We start from the raw sequence: 22,841 nt of genomic DNA, 5'->3' as shown, positions 1-22,841 counted from the left end.
ACAAGAATAGCAAGGTCATTAGCCACTATGTTACATTCTAGCTATCAAGAACACACATGTTAAAATGGTAATTTGTTTAAATTAAGAATTATCAGATATTTGGCTACGTTTGGCAAATAGTATTTGACTATATCAGTTTAAAAATCAGATTAATTGTGCAATTCTGCTACGTGTACTGAAGTATAATTGTAGCTAAGATTGCTGTTAAATAGTAGTGGAGCAGGTTGAGAGCTTCAAGTTCCTTGGTGTCCACATCAACAACAAACTAGAATGGACCAAACACACCAAGACATTCGTGAAGAGGGAACGACAAAGCCTATTCCCCCTCATGAAACTAAAAAGATGTGGCATGGGTCCTGAGATCCTCAAAAGGATCTACAGCTGCAACATCGAGAGCATCCTGACTGGTTGCATCACTGCCTGGTTGCATCACTGCCTGGTACGGAAATTGCTCAGCTTCTGATGGCAAGGCACTACTGAGGGAGCGTAAACAAAGTACAAACCTTTTTTACATTTAAATTTTATTAGCTCCTGGGTCATGTGACCTATTGACTTCAAACAAGGTACAGAATGTCCACTAACTACCCTTCTATATTGCACACCCTTTAATTTGTTCATCTCACACGTGTTTATATAAATTGTTCTAACATTCACATTTCAATAGCTCCTTGGTCATGTTATCTACTGACTTCAAACAAGGTTCAGAATGTTCAGTCAGTGGGCCTACATATTGCACACCCTTTAGTTTATCCATTTAGTTTGTCTATTTTATTTAACATTTCAATAGCTCCTTGGTCATGTGACCTATTGACTTCAAACAAGGTACAGAATGTCCACTGACTACTGTTATATATTGCACACCCTTTAGTTTGTCCATTTTCATCTCACTCAATTTTACATTATTTTTTTTCTCTTCGAGGCACTCAATGTCTTTAGACACGTGTGTGCTTTTGAAATCACAACTAAAAGTAATCTTGTGGATGAATCACAAAAGCATTTAGATGAGAGTATTATGAAGTCAGAGAAGATGAAAGTGGAGGACATGATGAGAGTTGAGTTATGAAAGAGCAATGTCAGCAAAAAACAAAACATGAGGACAATCTCCCTTCACACGTGAATTCATGTCAGTTCTTAAACATTTGCATTCTTCTGGAGGAAAATCGTTTTTTCTGCCCTGGGATAATCGATGTTCTAATGGACACTTACATGGCCATTTCCCCCCTATGGAGTGGGATACTGCTGGGTGACCTTACAAGATATTGTAATGTGACCAACACAACATTGCAATCAGGGAAATCACAGGACACCAACTGCTATGTGGAACAGTGGTTCTGGATAGTGAAGCATTCCATTTTGCAGAAGAAGAAATTCCTCCATCCAGCTGAATTCATTTTGAAAATGCATGCCACCCTCCAAGGAAGGTATAGGGAGCACATAATAAAACATGATCTGCCAGAATTACTGTTCACTAAATCCCCCTACCGCAACAAGTTGTTGGACCAGGAAGAGGAGCAGTGGGCCAAGAGACAAAGAAAATACTCACCTCACAAGTCCAGGTCAAAGTATTTCCAGCCTCCCAGACAATTACCTGAGCCAAAGAAGGGTAAAAAGATACCAGCAGGGAAGGCACACCACAAGAGATATGAAAACAGGGATGAGGCAACATCACTCCAAGACAACGAGGCTGCAGGCCAGGTATGTTTTTTTTATGTTAAAGGATTGTGATAGTTTGTTTTCAGTTCATGTTTAAGCGGACAATAACTCTTATAAATGTGTTTCATTTGCAGGTCACAGCTCTGTGGCGAAACATTTGCGAGGTGGTGGTTGCTGTTGTGAGGTCTACAGACAAAATTTCCTCTTTCCTTCTCCATCATTCAGTTTAAAACTCTGCAGCCCCACAAATGGCTTGTGGGTGAGGTAATAAATACCAGTCATAACATGACAATAACAACAATGCTGTCATTGATTTCATGAATGTGAACCAGAACCACTGGAAGTTCATTGTGAGTAAAATCCTTTTTCCAAAATTGATTTAGGTAAATTTTTGTGAAGAGGTATGAGGGTTGTGATATGGGTGATTTAATAGTAAAATCATTGAAGGGATCAATACATTTCTATATTGCTTCCCCAGTATCTGCATGAACCATCAGCCCAAGTGTTTTTGGTTGACCCTGCTGGACAGAAAGAGAAGGAGGAATTGGAACACGCTGCATTCAAATTCAGGTCTTAGTTATTCCATTGTACTGGATCTAATACATATTAGCATTTTACATACATTCATTAGTGTTACAATTTTTTATGACATACTGTGAAAAACTCTTGGCTGCTGGCTCTGTCACTTTCAGACATGTGCAAAGCAGACTGAAGGGGGAAGGGTAGCTCTTGACTTGAACTAGAGGTTATGCAATATGGATGTATATCTACTGCACGCTTCTTGGGTGTGTAATTGACATGACCAAGGAGCTATTGAAATTTAAAACTATCATAAATGTACATTACACCACATGATTTCACAGTACACAAACAAGAGTGTGGAATATATAAGGCTAGTCTGTGGACATTCTAAAGTTTGAGTCCAGTAGGTCACATGACCAAAGGGCTATTGAAGTTTTACATTTGGAAAAATGTATGTAAAAACATGTGAGATGAAAATGGAAAAACTAAAGGGTGTGCAATATATAAGGGTAGTCAGTGTACATTCTGAACCATGTTTTAAGTCAGTAGGTCACATGACCAAGGAGTTATTGACATTTTTAAGTTTGAAAAATTCGTGTGAGATGAAAATAGACAAACTAAAGGGTGTGCAATGTGTAGGCCCACAGTGTACATTCTGAACCTTGTTTGAAGTCAGTAGGTCATATGGCCAAAGAGCTATTGAAATTCAAAAATGTAAATAAATAATTTAAAAGTGCGAGATGTAAATCGACAAACTGTTGTCACTATGTTGACGGTCCCTAACCGCTGTTGGTGGACGTAACGAAACCTACAGGCGAATATTCGTCGAATATCCAACCTGGAACTGTCTTTACCTCGGTTTCCCCATGACAGTCAGACCCTGGGCTGGCTGTTTTTGTTTCCCGCCGACAGGCAGTTCATGACTTGGCCAGATTACAAAACAGAAGCAGTCGGAGACAGTAAAACATCCTGACCCTGGCTGTTAGCCCAGTTAAACCGTTAATTTTGGGGTTAACATTTCCATACATCAGCAATAGTTCGAGGCTCTTCCAATGCTCCATCCATTCTCCGCTTCAGACACGAGTCTTGTTAGCTACAGTAACTAGCTGGATAGCTAGCTCGCTTTAAAACTAACGTTAGGTCGTCAATGAAATACCGGTCGTTCGGAAAACGTTAGCTGCGAGTTGCTGTGTTTTGGTTAGTGTTCTTACATTTAAGCAATTTAAATGTAACATTAACTTACCATATCATACACGTTCAAAATGATCATCTCGTTTGCCATCAGGAATTTCTTCGGGTCCTGGTGCACTTTCGCCAGTTTTTTCCCCCATCCACACACTCTTAACTAGGTATTTTTACTTTTTTGTTGCACTGGTTTTATCTAGTTAGCTAGCTTCCTAACTACTAGGTTGATAGTACAAACAGGCAAATTATACATTCAGTTCAGCAAGTAGTTCACAAAAGTCCCGCATCAGAAAGCTTTGTGCAATTTTCTCCATAAGCAAACAGCTGTGCAAGGCAGTCGGCTGGCTGGCTGGCTGGCAATTTAGCTACAGTACTGACTGGACAGTTCGCGTTGAAATAGAGTTGTTAGCGAACGTGTATCTTTTCTGCGTGTAATTGCCATTCAAACATCAAAATGAAATATCTAATAATAACTATTTTCGAAGTTGAATAGTATTTTCCCACAAAAATATCCAACTGAAAATGTACACAATTCTCAGATAACGGGTGGCCACTATCGTGCTGTAGTGAAGCGATTTGTAACAATACATCGACAGTCGTTTAATCAACCTAGAAATCGCTGATTTCACAGCTATCCATTAATCGACCTAACATTTATAAATACAAAATCTTATGAAGCCTCTGAGAAACGTTATCAAACAGCTATTGCTTTAAATAATCCATATAATCTAGCAAAAGAGTAATGACAACTGAATGTTAGACATAACTACCCAGTTTTGGTTTATATTCTCCTTGGTTTATTATACAGTTTTTGAAAAAGCACCAAGAAATCAAGACAAAAAGTTCAAAGTTAAACATTACTTTTGGGATTGGTTCTTAAACATCTTATTTCAATTCCGTTAACTGCAGAGACATGTTGGAGACCATAACAATCTATAAAATACATGACTCAAAAATGCATAACTGACGTTAAACATATAATTACAAACAGTAAGATTTAAATAAAACCACTTTTAGTGAAAGTATTTGAATTACCTATTCATATTTATGCCTTTTGGTTGCCAGCAGATTCCTGAAAATAGTCACATATCGACAATAACTGTAGCCCAGTATACAGAGTGAGAAAAGGGTAAAAACAATGGTCACATATGTAGTTAGATGCTGATACTTCCTGAAATGAAAAAGAATGCAAAGATATTTGGTGCGCAATTGACCTATAACATTTAAGCAATGCTGAAAAGCAATATGTCATGTTATTTATCATAGCCATTTTCTCTGCCCCATAACTTACGGAATTGTAATGCCATAGGTCTGGACTGCAAACACAGCATGAAGATCACAGAAGCTGAGAAGAGAAAATAGATGAAGCTGGTTGAAGGCAGTATTCCATTTAATTTTAATCTTTGGTATAGAAAAATACATTTTAACAGGACCTGCTGAAAAGCACCGACAGTATATCGACATGAGGTTTTAAAATGTGTTTGACAGCTGCCACCTTGTGGCCGCCACCTGTTACTACAATAAATTATCAGCAGGGACCAATGACTTTCTAGGCATGGACACATGTAAGGCACACAAACAAGTCCACTCAACAATGTAACCTAAATAACATTTCTGAGGTGTATACCTCAAAGCAGGATCAATGACTTAGCCAGCTTACTTGCCAAAATATTCAGAAATAGTTTATTTGAAACATAGGCTTGAAATGTGATTGATCTAATTGACTCAACAACCAAAAACATATCTAAGATTCCAACACCATCATTAAGTTTGCCGACAACACGACGGTGGTAAGCCTGATCACCAATGACGATGAGGCAGCCGATAGGGAGGATGTCAGAAACCTGGCAGTGTGGTGCCAGGACAACCTCTCCCTCAACGTGGGCAAGACAAAGGAGATAATTGTGGACTACAGAAAACTGAGGGCCAAACACACCCCCATTTACATCGACAGGGCTGTAGTGGAGCGGGTCGAGAGCTTCAAGTACCTCAGTGTCCACATCACTAAGGATCTATCATGGTCCAAACACACCAACAGTTGTTAAGATGGCACGACAATGCCTCTTCCCTCTCAGGAGGCTGAAAATATTTGGCATGGGCCCTGAGATCCTCAAAAAGTTCTACAGCTGCACCATTGAGAGCATCTTGACTGGCTGCATCAACGCTTGGTATGGAAACTGCTCGGCATCTGACCGCAAGGTGCTACAGAGGATACTGCATATGCCCCAGTACCTCCCTAGGGCTGAACTCCCTGCCATGCAGGACCTCTATACCAGGCGGTGTAAGAGGAAGGTCCTAAAAATAGACTGTTCTCTCTGCTACAACACGGCAAGCGGTACGGGGACCAAAACGCACCTGAGCAGCTTCTACCCCCAATCTGTAAGACCGCTGAAAAGTTAATCAAATGGCTACCCAGACAATTTACACTGACCCCCTTTATTATTTATCTTAATTATTTTGCACTGGCTTGATGTAGTCACTCGACTCTACCCACACTCACATACTACACTGACACTCCAACACACACACACACACACACACACACACGCTTATTGATGCCACACTCACATAAGACACTTCCACACACGCTGCTGCTACTCAGTTTATTCTACACTGAACTAAAATAAACGCAACATGTAAAGTGTTGTTTCACGAGCTGAAATAAAAGATCCCAGAAATGTTCCATACTCACAAAAAGCTTACTTCTCTCAAATGTCAGCACAATGTGGTTTACATCCGTTAGTCAGAATTTCTACTTTGCCAAGATAATCCATCCGTCTGACAGGTGGGGATATCAAGAAGCTGATTAAACATGATCATTACACAGGTGCACCTTGTGCTGGGGACAATAAAAGGCTACTCTAAAATGTACAGTTTTGTCACATAACACAATGCCACAGATGTCAAGTTGAGGGAGCGTGCAATTGGCATGCTTACTGCAGCAATGTTCACCAGAGCTGTCGCCAGAATTGAATGTTCATTTCTCTACCATAATCTGAAAATGTCCCAGTTCTTCCATGGCCTGCATACTAGCCAAACATGTCACCCATTGAGCATGTTTGGGATGCTCTGGATCGTTGTGTATGACACCATGTTCCATTTCCCGCCAATATCCAACAACTTCACACAGTCATTGAAGCGGAGTGGGACAACATTCCAAAGGCCACAAATCAACAGCCTGATCAACTCTAGATGGAGATGTGTTCACACCAGAAACTGACAGGTTTTCTGATCCACGTCCCTACTTTTTTTAAGGTCTCTGTGACCAACAGATGCATATCTGTATTCCCAGTCATGTGAAATCCATAGTTTCGGGCATAATGAATTTATTTAAATTGACTGATTTCCTTGAACTGTAACTCAGTAAAATCTTTGAAATTGCTGGATGTTGCGTTTATATTTTTGTCAGTGTATATTGTGATTGCCTAGTCACTTTTACCCCTACACACATGTACATACTGTATTACCTCAATTACCCTGTACCCCTGCACATTGACTCAGTCCTGGTACTCCTTGTATATAGCCTTGTTATTGTGTTACTATTTCCTTCTTTATTAAGCAAATATTTGTCTTACTTTTTAACTCTGCATTGTTGGGAATGGGCTCTTAAGTAAGAATTATACTGTAAAGTCTACACCAGTTGTATTTGGAGCGTGTGACCAATACAATTAGATTTGTGTGCGTTTGTTTCGGTTCCAAGGGGTTGGAGTAAGTTATTTGTTCTGCAACCACTGGGGGGGTCCCAATAAAACCACAGGACAGTGGCAGGGTTGGGATGCATTCCACAAATGAAATTCTCTCTCCCTGTAAATTCAATTTAATTAAATTCAAATTCTAGGTCAGTCTTTGAATTCAGATATCATTAAATTCCTCTCAATTCCAATGTCAAGTAAATTCCGACAATTCTATTCCCAATTCAACATTATCCCCCAACAACTGCACAAATTATAATTCAATTCCCTCAGGGTTTCAGGCTGATCATGCCACCGTTCAGCCTAGCTATACTGGAATTATATAAATGCAATTTGAAATTATATTTTTTTTATCCTGCAGTCAACTTTTAAAACTAAGTCCATTAATTCCATTGACTGGGAAATGTACAAATATCAAATTCCAATTCAATAGATTAAATATTTTTATAATACTAATTCAAACAGTCCAAACAGTCTAATTCCAATTCCATAACCTGAAGGTTGTTGAAATTTCAAATTCAATTCAACATAAATTCTCCACTTGATGAGTGAATTCAAGAATTTAATTGGAATTTCAAATTAAATTGGAATTGACCCCAACCCTGGACAGTGGTCATTCACCTGTAATTGGGGTCCAGTATCTTGACATTAAACACATAGGTAGCACTGTCCACCTGGGAAAATGTCAGAAAGTTTTTGGAGCTTCTGTTCATTATTTCATAAGGCTGGTCCAGGTTCCCCAACTTGCCAGGGCTGACCTTAAAACAAGTCCTGTAGTTCTGGAACGGGGATAAGAAGAATATACGTTTATAGAACAATGTTTCTGGCAGGTAGAAATGTATACAGATCATGAGAACTACAGTGTATATAAAGAGTACAGCTCTGTACCTCCGGACCCCAGGCCTCCTCCAGGCTTTTCCCCCCAGTCAGCATGGAGATCCAGGTCTGAGATTCACGGAGACAGGCAACCTGAAGGAGCCCCAGTGAGCATACCGGTAAGGAAAATTCAAACCCACCCCTCACACACACACTCAAAGTTAACTTATTTGATAGAGGAGTATAAACTGTACCTGGCGCATGGTTGCATTAAAAGAATAGTCCTTCCGACCAAATCTGTCCCATACTATGAAGTTGGCGTCGACGTTCCTAACATAGTGGTCTCCATCATACCTGATTACATAAAAAAAATAAAAGAAATGTAATCACGCATAGAAATATGTGAACCAATAAGAAGTCCTCTGATAGTTTTAGTCATTCCTGTTAATGTATCATTTTCTTTTTTGACTTACAGGTCAATGCTTGGGAGGAATTGATTTTTATAGTGCGTTTTGAGTAGACATCCAAATTTCTCCCAGTCGTAATGCACAACCTATAACAATAATAAATGCATAATCAATGATGAAGGCAATTTAACTTTTATAAAAAATGACATAACTTACTTTAAACATCACATTTAACTACAACACTAAAATGTGCACATTTTAATACTCAAACTATTTCCATTTCCAGCCTCAGGTGCAATACTAGCTACAGTAGTTACGGTACATATCTATACTAGCAAACAGGAACATTTAGTACTGTGTATTTCTGACAACCGCAAACTAAATTACTTACTATATCGCCTTGTTGTGGATCTCTGAGTACAGACCTAAGATGAAAGAGAATGTTTGAATGCAGAGAACAGATACTAATAGGAGACAATAGGAGACAGTCCTTCAACATCCTTGATTACCTTAAAATGGTGTAGTTGGTGAGGCTGTGCATCTCGCAAGGCATTCCCCAAGGCCTGGAAATAACAAGAAGGCATCACTACAATGTAGTTCTTTGTAGCTCAGTGGGTAGAGCATGGCGCTACCAGGACAGTGGGTTTGATTCCCGGGATCACCCATACGTAAAATGCATGCATGACTGTAAGTCACTTTGGGTAAAAGCATGAACGTTTATCAGTTAAAGAATAGATCAGTCCACCGTCACACTAATTCTGTCTAGAGAATATAAATCTTACAGAATAGTTTCCACTTACCTAGCAACACGGATATGTCTATTTGGTGGGCAGCCAACATTAAAATGGGATATCTGTCAACAATATGAGAGAGTTGGTAAATAACAATGTGCTACAGTAAAATACAGATGCAGTAACTGTTGAATATGTTTGAAAAATGATTACCCGACTCATTGGCAAATTACAAGTGTTGCCAATCTGGTTGGGTACTAGTTCCAGGGTAACAATGCCACTTGTTTTTTTTCTGTGAGGTAAATTAACAGTTTATGTGAATATATTAAGCCTTTGAATGAACATCAATCACAAATTGACAAACAAAAAGGACTGACGTTAAATGTGTGTAACTCGTTGCATCACTGTAATCCACTTTCTGGCTGATTATAAATGTCTGAAAAATCAAATAAAAGCATCAAATAAGTCTTTAGAAATGTAGCCATGGTAACTCGTCATGTATTCATTTCACTGAGCATTAGCAAAGTTTAGCAGAACAACAAAACATGCTACAAATCTGTCGACAGGAAATCTGTAAAGAGCAGCACTGTATCGGTCCAGTTTCTGGGAAATACATAATCAATACAGTAACAGCCTCACCGTGTTCACTGTGTCCACACTGTTCACACCCTCAAAGTGAAACTTCTGCTCAATATAAAGCAGGTCCGCATTGATGCTGAGGAACTTCACGTGCACACCTTTCCCCTCTGGGTAGACTATCTGAGCCCACAGAACCATCTGGTCTCCCTTATCCATGTTATAGGAAATGGTGTTCATACTGTGCTCAAAGGAGATGAAGGGACAGTCATGGTAGCTGTCCTTCATGGCGCTCTTAGTCTCCATCATCATGGGGTACTTCTGGACGTGCAGCCCCTCAGGTGTCAGGGTGAGCATGTTGATCTCCTCTTTCTGGTTGAGGTAGAGGACCATGCGACTGTCCGGCTCCATCCACTTGTGCAAGCGTACCACCTCGTGCATGCCCACTTTACAGTAGAACAGAATATTGTTCTCCATCTTCACCAGCATGTTCCAGGAGTGATCTGAGGCAGAAAGTAAAAGTAGATGCACACCAATAAAATGTACAACTACACTTTTAGAGAAAAAAAAGGTGCTATCTAGAAAGTAAACGGGTTCTTCAGCTGTCCCCATAGGAGAACCCTTTGAAGAACCCTTGTGGTTCCAGGTAGAACTGTTTTTTGGGTTCCATGTAGAAGCCTTTCCAAACGAATGAAATCTTCTACTTCTCTGCTATTCAAATCTAAAATAATATCAGAATTATCTGGTACCGATCAAACGTTACAGCTGTTTAAGTAACCGCATCAACAAAATGTACTCACATTTTTATAAAGAACTGAACTTTTGACCACTTTCCCAATAGGTTTGACAAAAAGTGAGAGGGGATGAAGTCTTCATCTACTTCTCTGCTATTTCAATCTGTCAGCGGAACAAAAATATCTGCAACGTATCTCACGATACAGTTGTTTTAGTAAGTGGAGTTTTTCCTAGCCACCGCGCTTCTACACCTGCATTGCTTGCTGTTTGGGGTGTTAGGCTGGGTTTCACTTTGAGATATCAGCTGATGTAAGAAGGGCTTTATAAATACATTTGATTTGATTAACACGTTTTCCAACTTTTTCCCCAAACTGCCACCGTTTTGACCACTTCCAACAAGTCAGACAAAAATGTAGAGGGTATGAAATCTTCCTCTACTTCTTTGCTATTGACATCTGGCGTATGAAAAAAAAAAATCTTATACAAATAATAAATTGCAGGTGTTTGTAGTTTAGAGTGACGAAAAATAAGCTTGATAACGTCAGTTAACAGCTCTGTTATGTCTCATCATTGAGTACGTTTACATGCACAGTAATAATTTGATATTAAACTGATTACGGCAGTAGGCAGATTATACAATAGTCATGTAAACACTTTACTCTGCTTATCTTTATGGGCGTAAGGTCAATATCGAAGTAAGCATGCGCTCATTAAAACAACTGGTTTTCTGAGCAATCTTTCGAATTATTAGGACATGTAAACACCTTAAATCGGCATTCCAGCTGTGTATTTGATCTGCCAAAGTGCTAGCACAAGCCCAGCGAGCCTCCCTCTTTAGCGTGAGTGAGTAAGTTCAGAACAACTGAATGTACACTACCGTTCAAAAGCTTGGGGTCACTTAGAAATGTCCTTGTTTTTGAAAGAAAAGCAAAAATTTTATCCATTAAAATAACATCAAATTTAACATAAATAGTGTAGACATTGTTAATGTTGTAAATGACTATTGTTGCTTGAAACGCCTGATTTTTATGGAATGTCTACATAGGCGTACAGAGGCCCATTATCAGCAATCATCACTCCTGTGTTCCAATGGCATGTTGTGTTAGTGGCATTAGGTAGCCTGATTTCAAATGTGTCCATGTAAACACGATTATTAGGGAAATCGTTCTTCTTATAAATCTGACTATCCACAATAATCTCATTATTGTGTACATGTAACCGTACTCATTGAGCAGCTCAAACAGAACTTTTGCTATGGATACTCACACAAAGGTAGATAAAAAGGTTACAGCTGTTTGTCAAGAGTTTATTGACGAAAAGTAGGTTCTGTAGCTAACATCAGCTAAGAGCACTCTCGTATCGCATCAGTGAGCAGCACAAATCGAGCCGTTGCAATGGATACCAATGCATTCAATTGCAAAAAAGGCCCATAGACTAGAATGTTAAAAATAAAAACAATGAGACCCATCTCCTCTTTCACCGCTTAAGCTATTAACTCCAAATAAACAGTGAGATGTTTAGATGGACCCTACTTAGATTGCTTGTTGTCAAAAGATTTGTGATACTATATATCATTTTTTAACTATAACCATTAATGTGCATAAATTAAGATGGGTTTGAATGAGAACCATAGGAATACAGAGGTAGCAATTAAAAATGGTCTTGCTCATTGGCTAATTAAGCTACAAGACCAACTTTAAAACATTCAGGCCATCAAATTCTTTAATACATTTATAAACTATAACTAAATAAATGTGGATACATTTGTATACAAGAAGTCAACAGTAATTCTTGAACCGTTCAAACTAGGGACACCAAGCCAACTTTCACAGGTTCAGATCTTCAAATTCTTTACAACTTTTATCAACTGTAACTATATACAGTGCATTTGGAAAGTATTCAAACCCCTTGACTTTTTCATTTTTTGTTACGTTACGGCCGTATTATAACATTTATTAAATTCATGTTGTTTTCCTCATCAATCTACCCCATAATGACAATGTGAGACCACACAGTGACCTCCATCAATCTTATATGGAAGAAGTTTGGAACCACAAAGACTCTTCCTACAGCTTGCCGCCCGGCCAAACTGAGCAATCGGGGGAGAAGGGCCTTGGTCAAGGATGTGACTAAGAGCCAGATTGTCATTCTGACAGCTTCAGAGTTCTTCTGTGGAGATGGGAGAACCTTCCAGAAGGACAACAATATCTGCAGCACTCCACCAATCAGGCCTTTATGGTAGAGTGGGCAGACGGAAACCACTCCCCAGAAAAAAGGCACATGACAGCCCGCTTGGAGTTTGCCAAAAGGCACCTAAAGGACTCTGATGAAACCAAGATTGAACTCTTTGGCCTGATTGCCATGCTTCACATCTGGAAAAAACTTGGCACCATCCCTACAGTGAAACATGGTGGTGGCAGCATGTTTTTCAGCGACAGACTGGGAGTAGTCAGGATCGAGTGAAAGATGAACCGAGCAAAGTACAGAGAGATCCTTGATGAAAACCTGCTTCAGAGTGCTCAGGACTTCAGACTGGGGTGAAGGTTCACCTTCCAACAGGACAACAACCCTAAGCACACAGCCAAGACAGCGCAGGATTGGCTTTGGGACATGTCTCTGAATGTCCTTGAGTGGCCCAGCCAGAGCCTGGACTTGAACCCGATAGAACATCTCTAGAGAAAACTGAAAGTATCTGTGCAGTGACGCTCCCCATTGGGAATGGGAGAAACTCTCGAAATACAGGTGTGCCAAGCTTGTAGCGTCATAACCAAGTAGACTCAAGGCTGTAATCGCTGGCAAAGGTGCTTCAACAAAGAACGGAGTAAATGGTCTGAATACTTATGTAAATGTGATATTTCAGTTATTATTTTTATTTGCTGTTTTTGCTTTGTCATTATGGGCTATTATGTGTAGATCGACGAGGGAAAAACGATTTCATAAATTTTTGAATAGGGCTGTAACGTAACAAAATGTGGAAAAAGTCAAGGGGTCTGAATACTTTCCGAAAGCACTGGACATTTGCATTAAATAACACCAACATTAGGTAGCCTAGTGGTTAGAGCTTTGGGCTCCCCGAGCTGACAAGGTAAAAGATCTGTTGCCCCTGAGCAAGGCAGTTAACTCGCTGTTCTTCGGGCGCGGGGACGTTTATGTCGATTTAAGGCAGCCCCCCCCGCACCTCTCTGATTCAGAAGGGTTGTGTTAAATGCGGAAGACACATTTTAGTTGAAGGCATTTAATTGTACAACTGACTAGGTATCCCCCTTTCCCTAACTCTTGAACCATTCAAGCAAGACACCAAACCAACTTTCATATGTTCAGGCTATCCTAACTTTTCATCTACCGACTTTTTCAACTATAACCAGTCCCCACCTTTACTACTGCAGACACTACCACTAATATACAGTTTTTCAACATTTAACATAGTTTAAAACTGCTTTGCTTTAATTAAATAGTAAAGTAAAACTTCTACCATTACCACAAAATTATTTTAAAAGAAGTAACGCAAGTTCCAGCAATTGTACTACATGTACAATTACCATCTAGTTATTATTATCATTCTGCACGCTACTCATCTTATGTCACGCCTACTCCCGCTCCCCCTCTCCAGCGCTCGACGTCACCGGTTTATAACCACCGGTCCTGGCAACCATCATTACGCACACCTGGACTTCATCATCACCTTGATTACATTCACATTCTGTACACTTCTCATGTTTTGTTTATCTGCATTCTTCATTATTAAACTCACCTTCTGTACCGTCTTCCTGACTCCCGGCATATATGTGACATATTACACAGTTTAAGCTAAAAACGCTGTTCAAACTTCAAAACTTGTAAAATGGTCTGGAATAGTGCTTTCATTTAATGTTTAGATTTTTATTTTATTTTTTACAATCTTCCTTCACTGTAATGGGACTTTTTTCAACATTCTAAAGCTCCCCATTGTGACATCATGACTTCCAACATTCGCTGTAAACAATGTGACTTTTGACACAAATCAGCTACTTTGACCACTTTCCCAACAAGCTAGACAAAAACTTAGAGGGTGTGACATCTTGGTCTACTTCTGCTATTCAAATTTGGAATCGGAACAGAATTATCTTCTACATGACAAACGATATAAAAACAATTGTAACCGCATCAACAACTTTTCCTCTCAACTTTTTGAAACAACTGCTGTTTTGACCACTTACCGAACTAGTTAACTAAACTACTTGGTTTACTTCTCTGCTAATCAAATCTGGAATCGGAACAGAAATATCTTGTACAGAGCGATACAACTGTTTTAGTAACCGCATCAACAACTTTGTCTAATTGTTTTCAAACCACTGCTGTTTAAATCACTTTCTCAACTAGTTGTACAAAAAGTTAGAGGGTACGACATCTTGGTCTACTTCTGTGCTATTCAAATCTGGAAATATGAGCAGAAATATCTACTACCAATCAAGAGGTACTGCTGTTTTAGTAAGCACATCAACTATTTTAGATAACTTCCCAGTGTTGAATAGTAGTGGGGACTAGGACTCGACTCCAAAAGAATCCCGGAGTCGGGGCGCAGAGGAGATTTGGAACGCTGCCAGAAGGAACAGGCGGAACGCCACCGCAGTGAGGCTCCCGTGTTCCATCCTGGTGATCGCGTCTGGCTCTCCATCAGGAACCTCCCACTCCGCCTGCCCTGGAGTCATTCACTACTGTTGAATTAACTACCATGGAACTTTTCAGAACTTTCAAATGATAACAATGGGGGAGCATATTCTAAGCATGACACAATGAGTAAACAGTGACTTTTGACTCAAATCAGCGACCTTCACTTTTCCTGACAACGCATCGTAGACAAAAAATTAGAGGGTATGACACCTTTGTCTACTTCTCTGATGTTCAAATCTGAAATCGAAACAGCTATAACTACTACCAATAACTGCCCCCCCCCCCCCACACACACACATACCATCCATATTCCTTTATCACACCAATCAGTCCAACTTAACCTCCTTTCATCCCTCCTTTACCAGTTCTTCCACTACCACAAAAATACTAATACTAAAGCAACCTCCACCAATTTTTCTTCATGGAAAATTACCATCTATACTGAATAAAAATATAAACGCAACATATTAAGTGTTGGTCCCATGTTTTATGAGCTGAAATAAAGATCCAAGAAATGTTCCATATGCACAAAAAGCTTATTTCTCGAATATTTTCCGTACAAAAATCCCTGTTAGTGAGCATTTCTCCTTTGCCATGATAATCCTTCCACCTGACAGGTGTGGCATATCAAGAAGCTGATTAAACAGCATGATCATTACACAGGTGCACCTTGTGCTGGGGACAATAAAAGTTCACTCTAAAATGTGCAGTTTTGTCACACAACACAATGCACACACACACGTTTTGAGTCAGGGTGCAATTGGAATCCTCTGCAGGAATGTCCACCAGAGCTGTTGCCAGAGAATGAAATGTTAATTTCTCTACCATAAGCCGCCTCCAGCCTCATGTCATGTAAAACTCTTTGCGTTCTGACGGAGATCAATCATTGTTAAATGGGGCTGTCCGCAACGATGCGTTGGAGATGCTAGGCTGCAGTGCGTTCTGTGTAGCGCATGCGGTCAATATTTTTAACTCGAGCGTTGCTTTACCGTGCGGTGGTACAAACAGAAATTCATAAACAGTGAAGCCAGTTAGCTAGCTATCTAATTACAAAGCTAACCCCTTTGCTAGACAGCTTAGCTAAGAAATTGTCAGCACCTAGCTTCCACTTTCCAGCTAATTATTTCACATTCAACTGACCAAGGAATCCAATAATATTGGCAATGTGTCTCCATTCAGCATTTTTAGCATTGAGGTCCCGGTAGCAATCGGCGCTTTGGTCGAACAGGGCAGGGAACCCAGAGACATCGAAAATTACCTTCTCCATGCTGCAAACCTTTCTGCAGCCTTGCGAAGCACATGTGTCAAGTTCCAGCAAATATCCAGCAACTTTGCGCAGCCATTGAAGAGGAGTGGGACAACATTCCACAGGTCACAATCAACAGCCTGATCAACTCTATGCGAAGGAAATGTGTTGCACTGCATGAGGCAAATGGTGGTCATACCAGATACTGACTGGTTTTCTGATCCACGCCCCTACCTTTTCTTAAGGCATCTGTGACCAACAGATGCATATTTGTACACCCAGGCATGTGAAATCCATAGATTAGGGCCTGATTACTTAATTTTAATTTACTGATTTCCTTATATGAACAAACTCAGTCTAATCTTTGAAATTGTTGCATGTTGCATTTATATTTTTGTTTAGTGTAGTTTAAATAAATAAAAATTATACAATTTAGTCCAATAGAATCACAGCAGGTCTTTGAATTGACCAAAAAGATTCAGAAGATCTTACCCAAGGTCACTTGGTGAATCTTACTGCCAAAGGCTGCAGCACTGAGATGTGATGCGTTGAAGGGTCTGATCTCGCCCCACTCGTTGTCATTGTGGAAGCTATAGAGGATGGTCTCTTTGTTCCACAGCAGCAGGGATGCATCGGCTGATTCCAGGAAGCGCATTTCAAATGGACCTTTAGGGTTGTCCTTCAGCTTAAACTTGGTCATGAATGTGCTGGTTATCCAACTAGGGACCAGTTCATTGTAACTGGTGAGGAAGTGGCGTGAGATAGCGCCTGGGATGGAGGACATCCCCAGAATGGCCAGGGAGGCCGGTTGGGAACCGAATGATGCTGTTAAATAGGTGACATTTGGAGGAGCCGCCAACACAATTTTTAGGAAATTCTCCCTACCCGGGTTTTTAAATTTCTTTGGACCCACAAGCAACAAATTGTCTTTCCACACAATTAAAGAGCTCAGTTCCACATCCTGAAAACACAGAAGAAAATGCCTTGAGAAACAATGTATGACTTTGTCTTATTTGGACTAAACCTAAGTTATTTACAAGTGATTAAATGTGGAGATGGAAGGACTACACCTTTGATCTTCATATTTACTTCGATTTTCACATTGAATCCCTTTGGGAGGAGCTGATGCTTACCTGAACAGGGTAGTTACTAGCGCAGCACATTCTTTGATAGAGGCCCATCACTCCACTTGTGGGAAGTTGAGGATGTTCTGTCAGCACACGATCCTGGTTGTCCCTCCAGTAGAGGGCGCCATCTATTCTAAATATGATGCCGTCCTCAAGAAGAGCAGCTTGGTCCACAGTGAAATATCCCTCAGGAGGGACAGGCAACGTTCCTGGGTACACCTTCAGCTCCTCAGAGGTGAGGAAAGCATTCTTGGTTATGAGGGCGCCTGTGTCGGAGAGGAGCAGGCCGCGGTAGAGCTCACAGGTGCCCCACACCAGGGATAAAGGGCTTCCTTGGGCCAGACGCAAAGACACCTCCCTCTCCCCATTGGGCTCTGCGGGTTCTGGCCAGTAGAATGTGTGCTGACCGTCTATGACAAAGCGATGCTGGAAACTGATTGGCTGACCATAAATGTGAAAATCGTTGAATCTTTCATCACCAGGGATGACTGCTTCCCAGTACCTATGGTAGCGGGTATATATTGTGTATTATTTGTACGTCAGAATTCTTTTTTTTGATATGGCTTAGGGTGGTATGCTTACCCATCTTTCTGGAAATGCCCCAAGTGTGTCTGCTTAGATTTTAACTTGATCACTGGGTACTGTCCGTTATTGTAGAAGTGCTTCGTGATATATCTGGATTGCTGAGGGACAAGAATGCAACTGAAAATCGTAGGTACAATTTAGATACTTTTTATACATTTCTGACAGAGATGACGATGCCAGAACTGGTCTCACCGTTGAGGGTACAAGTGCAGTGTTGTTAATTTCAGCAGGGTCTGCTTGCTCTGGATCGATGATCCACATTCTCACTTTCTGAAAGAAAAACAGACAAAAAGTTAATGATCTTCCTGTTAAGCTGCCATTTATTACTAAAGATTGGTGTTGTAAAATACATTTTACCTTGGAGCTTGTTTCTGCTGAATCTCTAAAGGAGAACAATTTAAAACAGCCATTAAACACACAAAAAAGCTAGAATCCATATTCTACAAAAATACAGATAATAGTATTTTACCTGTCAATAGGCACTAAGGCATACCAGATAAAACTGAAAAATGAATTGCTGATGAAAAGATATCGTGCCTCTTCTTCCTCTGGTGACTGTTCAAATCATGCAATACAAAGTATTACAAATAAATAACAATTTAAACATTAAGGCTTTTTGATGGTATCATTTTTTCTTAACATTCAGTTCAAATGAAGAAGGTACTTACAGACACCAATGGCTTTACCATTTGGAAACCAGGAGAAGTGCATTTCATGGTGGCATTTGGGGAGCTAAGTGGAGTTCACAATAAAAACAATAGTGCCAGATAGAAGTCAAGGCAATGAAGGTATCCTTTTAAACCAATGAAGAACTGTAAAATATTGTTCAATAATTACATACACTACATCTGCAGATGCCAAATGGTGACTGTTCCATCATATTTTTCCTTTACCTTTTGTTGATGACATTACAACACTCTGGATACTCCCATTCAACAAAGTCAGATCCATCATACTTGAGGAAAACCTAAATATAAAACTAGTTTTAAACACACTGAAGTCTGAGTAGATATTACAACCTTATACTTGGGGTTATAATATGAAAAGAGTGTAAGTAATTTGTTATATTTAACAATAATCAATGGGAAATTGAACAGTATATCACAACAGTAGGAAATATATATTCCTTCCAAACATATGCATATTCTTCCCATGCACCTGAATTGTTTTAATTGCTAGAGGGACCAATCTAGTATCCTGTTGGCTATAGCTAGCCAGCATTAGCGTTAGCTATTGTCTTTGCTAATAGTTAGAAGTTAAGAGTACTTACTGCATTTTGTAGTGTAAATAAGTTTTCATCCTCCAAAATATTATTGTATCTGTAAAATAAATTAATAAATTATATTTACATGAACACATAGTTAACTACTTGATACTCCCTTTTTGTAAGCTTAGTTAGCTTGCTAAAAAGATACGAAGAGGCTACATAAACATGCTAATAACGTTAGCCCATGTCATCTAGCTGGATAATTTTTGGGGGCAGAATGGGTAGTTAGATAGTTTAATTACCTCCATACTCCAACGATTAATTCGATTTTCTGAAGTACAAGGAGAGACAGAAAAAAAGGTAACCCCCTCATCCTGTCTAGCTTGATATTTAGCCACTTGCTAGCTCACAGAGGCGGTTAAAAGAATTTGGCTCGCTCTTTTTTGGGCGTTGTGGCTGCGTTCCAGACAGCCAACTAATTATGGGTGCGTTCGTAAATACACTCTGGCTATCTACTCCGATTTCAGAGCGCCCTCATCTGAGTGTGCCAGAGCGCAGAATAAAACAGATGTATTTACAAATACACAACACCCGTCGAATGTGACCGGTGTAAATTAACGTCGGGGGGGAAAACGTTATGAAATTATTGCCAGCATCAGTTACAGTCTCCAACGCGTTAGATAACACGAAAACAGCATAACCAGCTCTGCTAAAGCGAGTAAAATGGTCAGAGTGAGGTGTTATCTCATTTGTGTCTGGAAGTAACTAGCCAATTTAACCAGTTAGCTTGGAAGCTTGACTGCTGTTGTGAGGTCAGAACGCTCGGATCAACCCTACTCATCTGCCGGAGCGTCCGGTGTGCTCTCTGAACGCTCCTAGAGCGACGCGCTCTAGATTTACAAACGGACAATCTGACAACGCTCAGAATTTGCGAACGCCGAGAGAGCACTCTGCGCGCACTCTGGGCGAACTCTGGCACTCCAAAAGGAATTTACAAACACACCATATTATGCAGTCGCGTGATGGAGTTTATGGAACGTTAGAAATCATTCTGTATTTGTGCAGTTCTGAGACCAATCACATATGTATCGGATATCTACCAAATAGAAATAATATAGTGATGGGCATTCAGTCTTTTCGGGGAGCCTGATATTTTTTCTCTGTTCACTTAGAAGAGACGTTAATTTGGCTCCCAAACATTATGGCCCCCACATATCCCATACGACAAATCAAAGGCTGTTGTCTGGTGTTATGATGTTTGTACGCTTGTGGCTAGATGGAGTACAGTTCCATCTAGATGGCGTGTAGGGGACAACGCAGGGACGGAGCATTAATCCAATCCCCTCAAACTCTGGCTGTTGTTGTCGATTAATGGAGCTAGTGGGCGTGTCTGTTTAAAATAAACTGTATTTCATACCGCGCTCAGGGCTAGTTTGCAACCACAAAACCAGATTGCAGCGAAGAACGAGACGGACATGTCGGAGAGCCGGAGAAAAGATGCTGCGCAAAACGGTGCAGAGCCATACGTGGCCAGACCAAATGTTGGCAACAGGGTGACTGTAGTGCTAGGGGCTCAATGGGGCGACGAGGGCAAAGGGAAAGTTGTGGACCTACTCGCTCAGGACGCCGATATTGTTTGCAGATGCCAGGTAAATTATAGAGCCACGTTACCGTCAATGAATGGGCTAAACGTATGCTAGCTAATAAGCTAGGTGAATGACATATAATTGTAAATAATGTAGCTAACATTACCTAGCTATATAACTAAGCTAACAAGTTAGCGAGCCAAGGTTGTGACAGTCCGTGTGTTGCAAAAAAAACTAGCACCCAAGGCTGAATTGTTGTGCCAAAGATTCTTATCCATCTCTGTGGTTCTGTGTTTAACTAACGTTAGTTAGCACAATCTGTATTTGTTGTAATTACAAAACGAATTAACTAGCCAACACTAGCTCGTGAACTTGTGTGTTTGTGCAACTTGCTTTGCTAGTTAGCCGCCTAAACTAGTGTTGGCTGGTTAGTTAGCTAAATCTGTTTTTGTGGTAATCTTGGTTTCAAAGATTTCAAACATGAAATCTTAAAAAATACTTGCATCAACAAATGTCCCTTTTTTATGCATTAATAACAAGGTCTGAAGTGTTTGAGCATTAATTTAAAAACATTTACTGACAATTTAACACCTTTTTGAACATGTTTTCCAAAACAAGTCCTTAAAAATCTCTACCGCAATGGTCTGAACGTCAAGACCAATAGGAAAGCTAATAAATGTTTTAAAAATTGATTATTAACAGTCATGCACAGTTACTTAACTCAAATAATATATATTTTTAAATTACATTTTTTGACTGATCTCATTACTACAACACCTTCTGCAATATACAACCTAATATTTTGATATTCCATTGAAACCTGACATATATTTAAAAATGGTGGCAAGCCTGTATTTAAAAGCAAACCACTATTTTTACTTAAATAAAAGTACTGAATATTTCTGGAATTCCCATTTATTACAGTGGAGACCTCATCTTGATGAAGGAAGTGGCTAACAAGTTTGCGCATTAGTCTTCTCTGGCTCTTATTGGGTAATTTTCTCTGACTTCTTTGTAGTTTTCTTCTGGACCTCTCTGCCTTCCATGTTGACAATTACCTGCTTCCTCTTGGCCATCATCTCAAGTCTTTAGGTTGATCATCTCTTTGGTCCTCTCCAGCAGCTTCTCTTCTGTGTAGTGCAACTTTGACCTCAATTTTGATAGTGATTTCTTTCTTCTGTTCCTCTTTTTGAGTGATTCCTTTGGGGTAGATGTCTTCATTGGTCCTGGTATCTGTAGAGATCTCTCCCTTATTTTAGGAGTTGATGGCAGGGACATTCACCTGCTGAGGTGAGAATGGCTGTTCTCTTGGAGGATTTGAACAACTTCTTAATTTTGCTTCTTGAACATGTTGAAGTCTATCATCTTCCTCGATTGATGGTGTTATGTCCAAAACAGCTTTTAGCTGTTTCTTTCTTCTGTAATACCTTTGAGTTTTCCCGCCACTGTTTTTTCTTTTCATGTTGCTTCTTTGTCAGATCTTGAGTTTTCTTGATTTTACAATGTTGCTTTCGTTTTTGATATCTGAAATGGAAAGGAAGCATGACATGAAATGAGCATGTCTCAAAACATGGGGAAAATCTTACTGTTATGGACATGTCATCCTATACTAGACTGAATGGCTTACTGTCTGTGTGTGTGTGTGTGTGTGTGTGTGTGTGTGTGTGTACACATCCTATAGTAGGATGATTTACAGACTCTCTGGACATCCTATAGTATAAACTAAATGGCTTACTGATTGTGTGGGCGACGTGTGCGCACATGTGTAGACTTCCTAACACTGTAGGGTATTGACTCACTATAGACACTGAGGGCATAGGCTTCCTATGGACTACATATACTAATTACGCTTGCTGTAACCTCTCCAACCCCTAACCTCTTTCTCCTTCCTTCTGTACTTGTCCAGCAGTTCTGGGTTGGTGTAAACTTTTTCTCTAAATTGTCAGCCTAGTCTTCTGTAAAGTTTTTTTTTTATTATTTATTTTTTTGTCACTTGCTGACTGTCTGCAATTAAACAGGACATAAAGAAGAATATCAACAGATAGTAAATTATATTTAAAAAATAGTCTGATTTAAATTCTTATTACCAAAACAGAAGTTTTCTCTACCGCAACTGGCCTTAA

The 22,841-nt window shown here is 39.9% G+C and overlaps 2 protein-coding genes across 6 annotated transcripts in view; one reads left to right on the top strand and one right to left on the bottom strand.

Annotated features, from left to right (window-relative positions):
• Positions 1 to 4,145: 4,145 nt before the first annotated feature.
• On the bottom strand, positions 4,146 to 19,707 carry LOC129863328 (cation channel sperm-associated auxiliary subunit epsilon-like). Its single transcript, XM_055935221.1, has 22 exons — positions 19,435 to 19,707; positions 19,196 to 19,244; positions 18,819 to 18,892; positions 18,594 to 18,657; positions 18,395 to 18,480; positions 18,283 to 18,307; positions 18,118 to 18,195; positions 17,923 to 18,023; positions 17,347 to 17,842; positions 16,706 to 17,174; positions 9,646 to 10,085; positions 9,384 to 9,442; positions 9,220 to 9,298; positions 9,076 to 9,128; positions 8,785 to 8,838; positions 8,667 to 8,700; positions 8,342 to 8,421; positions 8,123 to 8,222; positions 7,941 to 8,021; positions 7,674 to 7,831; positions 4,652 to 4,705; positions 4,146 to 4,531 (listed from the first exon to the last, which is right to left on the bottom strand). Exons 1-22 carry the CDS (start codon positions 19,503 to 19,505, stop codon positions 4,396 to 4,398), a joined length of 2,841 nt encoding a protein of 946 aa, XP_055791196.1. The 5' UTR covers positions 19,506 to 19,707; the 3' UTR covers positions 4,146 to 4,395.
• Positions 19,708 to 19,870: 163 nt separating this feature from the next.
• The window catches only part of LOC129863284 (adenylosuccinate synthetase isozyme 2-like), a 41,191-nt gene continuing 38,220 nt past the window's right edge, over positions 19,871 to 22,841 (top strand). For 2 of the 5 annotated variants that reach the window (XM_055935198.1, XM_055935191.1), the window contains exon 1: positions 19,873 to 20,781. In XM_055935198.1, the coding sequence (XP_055791173.1) occupies positions 20,608 to 20,781 (174 nt within the window). In that variant the 5' untranslated portion in view covers positions 19,873 to 20,607. Of the gene's footprint in view, positions 20,782 to 22,841 lie in introns of all 5 variants that reach the window. The other 3 variants (XM_055935204.1, XM_055935182.1, XM_055935176.1) reach the window with 3 other exon arrangements.

This window comes from Salvelinus fontinalis, chromosome 1 (assembly GCF_029448725.1).
Source record: "Salvelinus fontinalis isolate EN_2023a chromosome 1, ASM2944872v1, whole genome shotgun sequence".
NCBI classification, from domain to species: domain Eukaryota; kingdom Metazoa; phylum Chordata; class Actinopteri; order Salmoniformes; family Salmonidae; genus Salvelinus; species Salvelinus fontinalis.
The sequence above is the reverse complement of the archived record's forward strand: the minus strand, read 5'-3'. Positions and strand labels throughout refer to the sequence as shown.

What these genes read in the sequence shown, in the direction of transcription:
- LOC129863328 (XM_055935221.1), bottom strand. Translation starts at nt 19,505, where the DNA reads ATGAGGGGGTTACCTTTTTTTCTGTCTCTCCTTGTACTTCAGAAAATC. An exon ending in CAGCAGAAACAAGCTCCAAG is followed by an intron (nt 18,196 to 18,282) that starts GTAAAATGTATT and finishes TTTTTCTTTCAG; the next exon opens with AAAGTGAGAATGTGGATCAT. An exon ending in TTAATGCAACCATGCGCCAG is followed by an intron (nt 8,022 to 8,122) that starts GTACAGTTTATA and finishes GGGCTCCTTCAG; the next exon opens with GTTGCCTGTCTCCGTGAATC.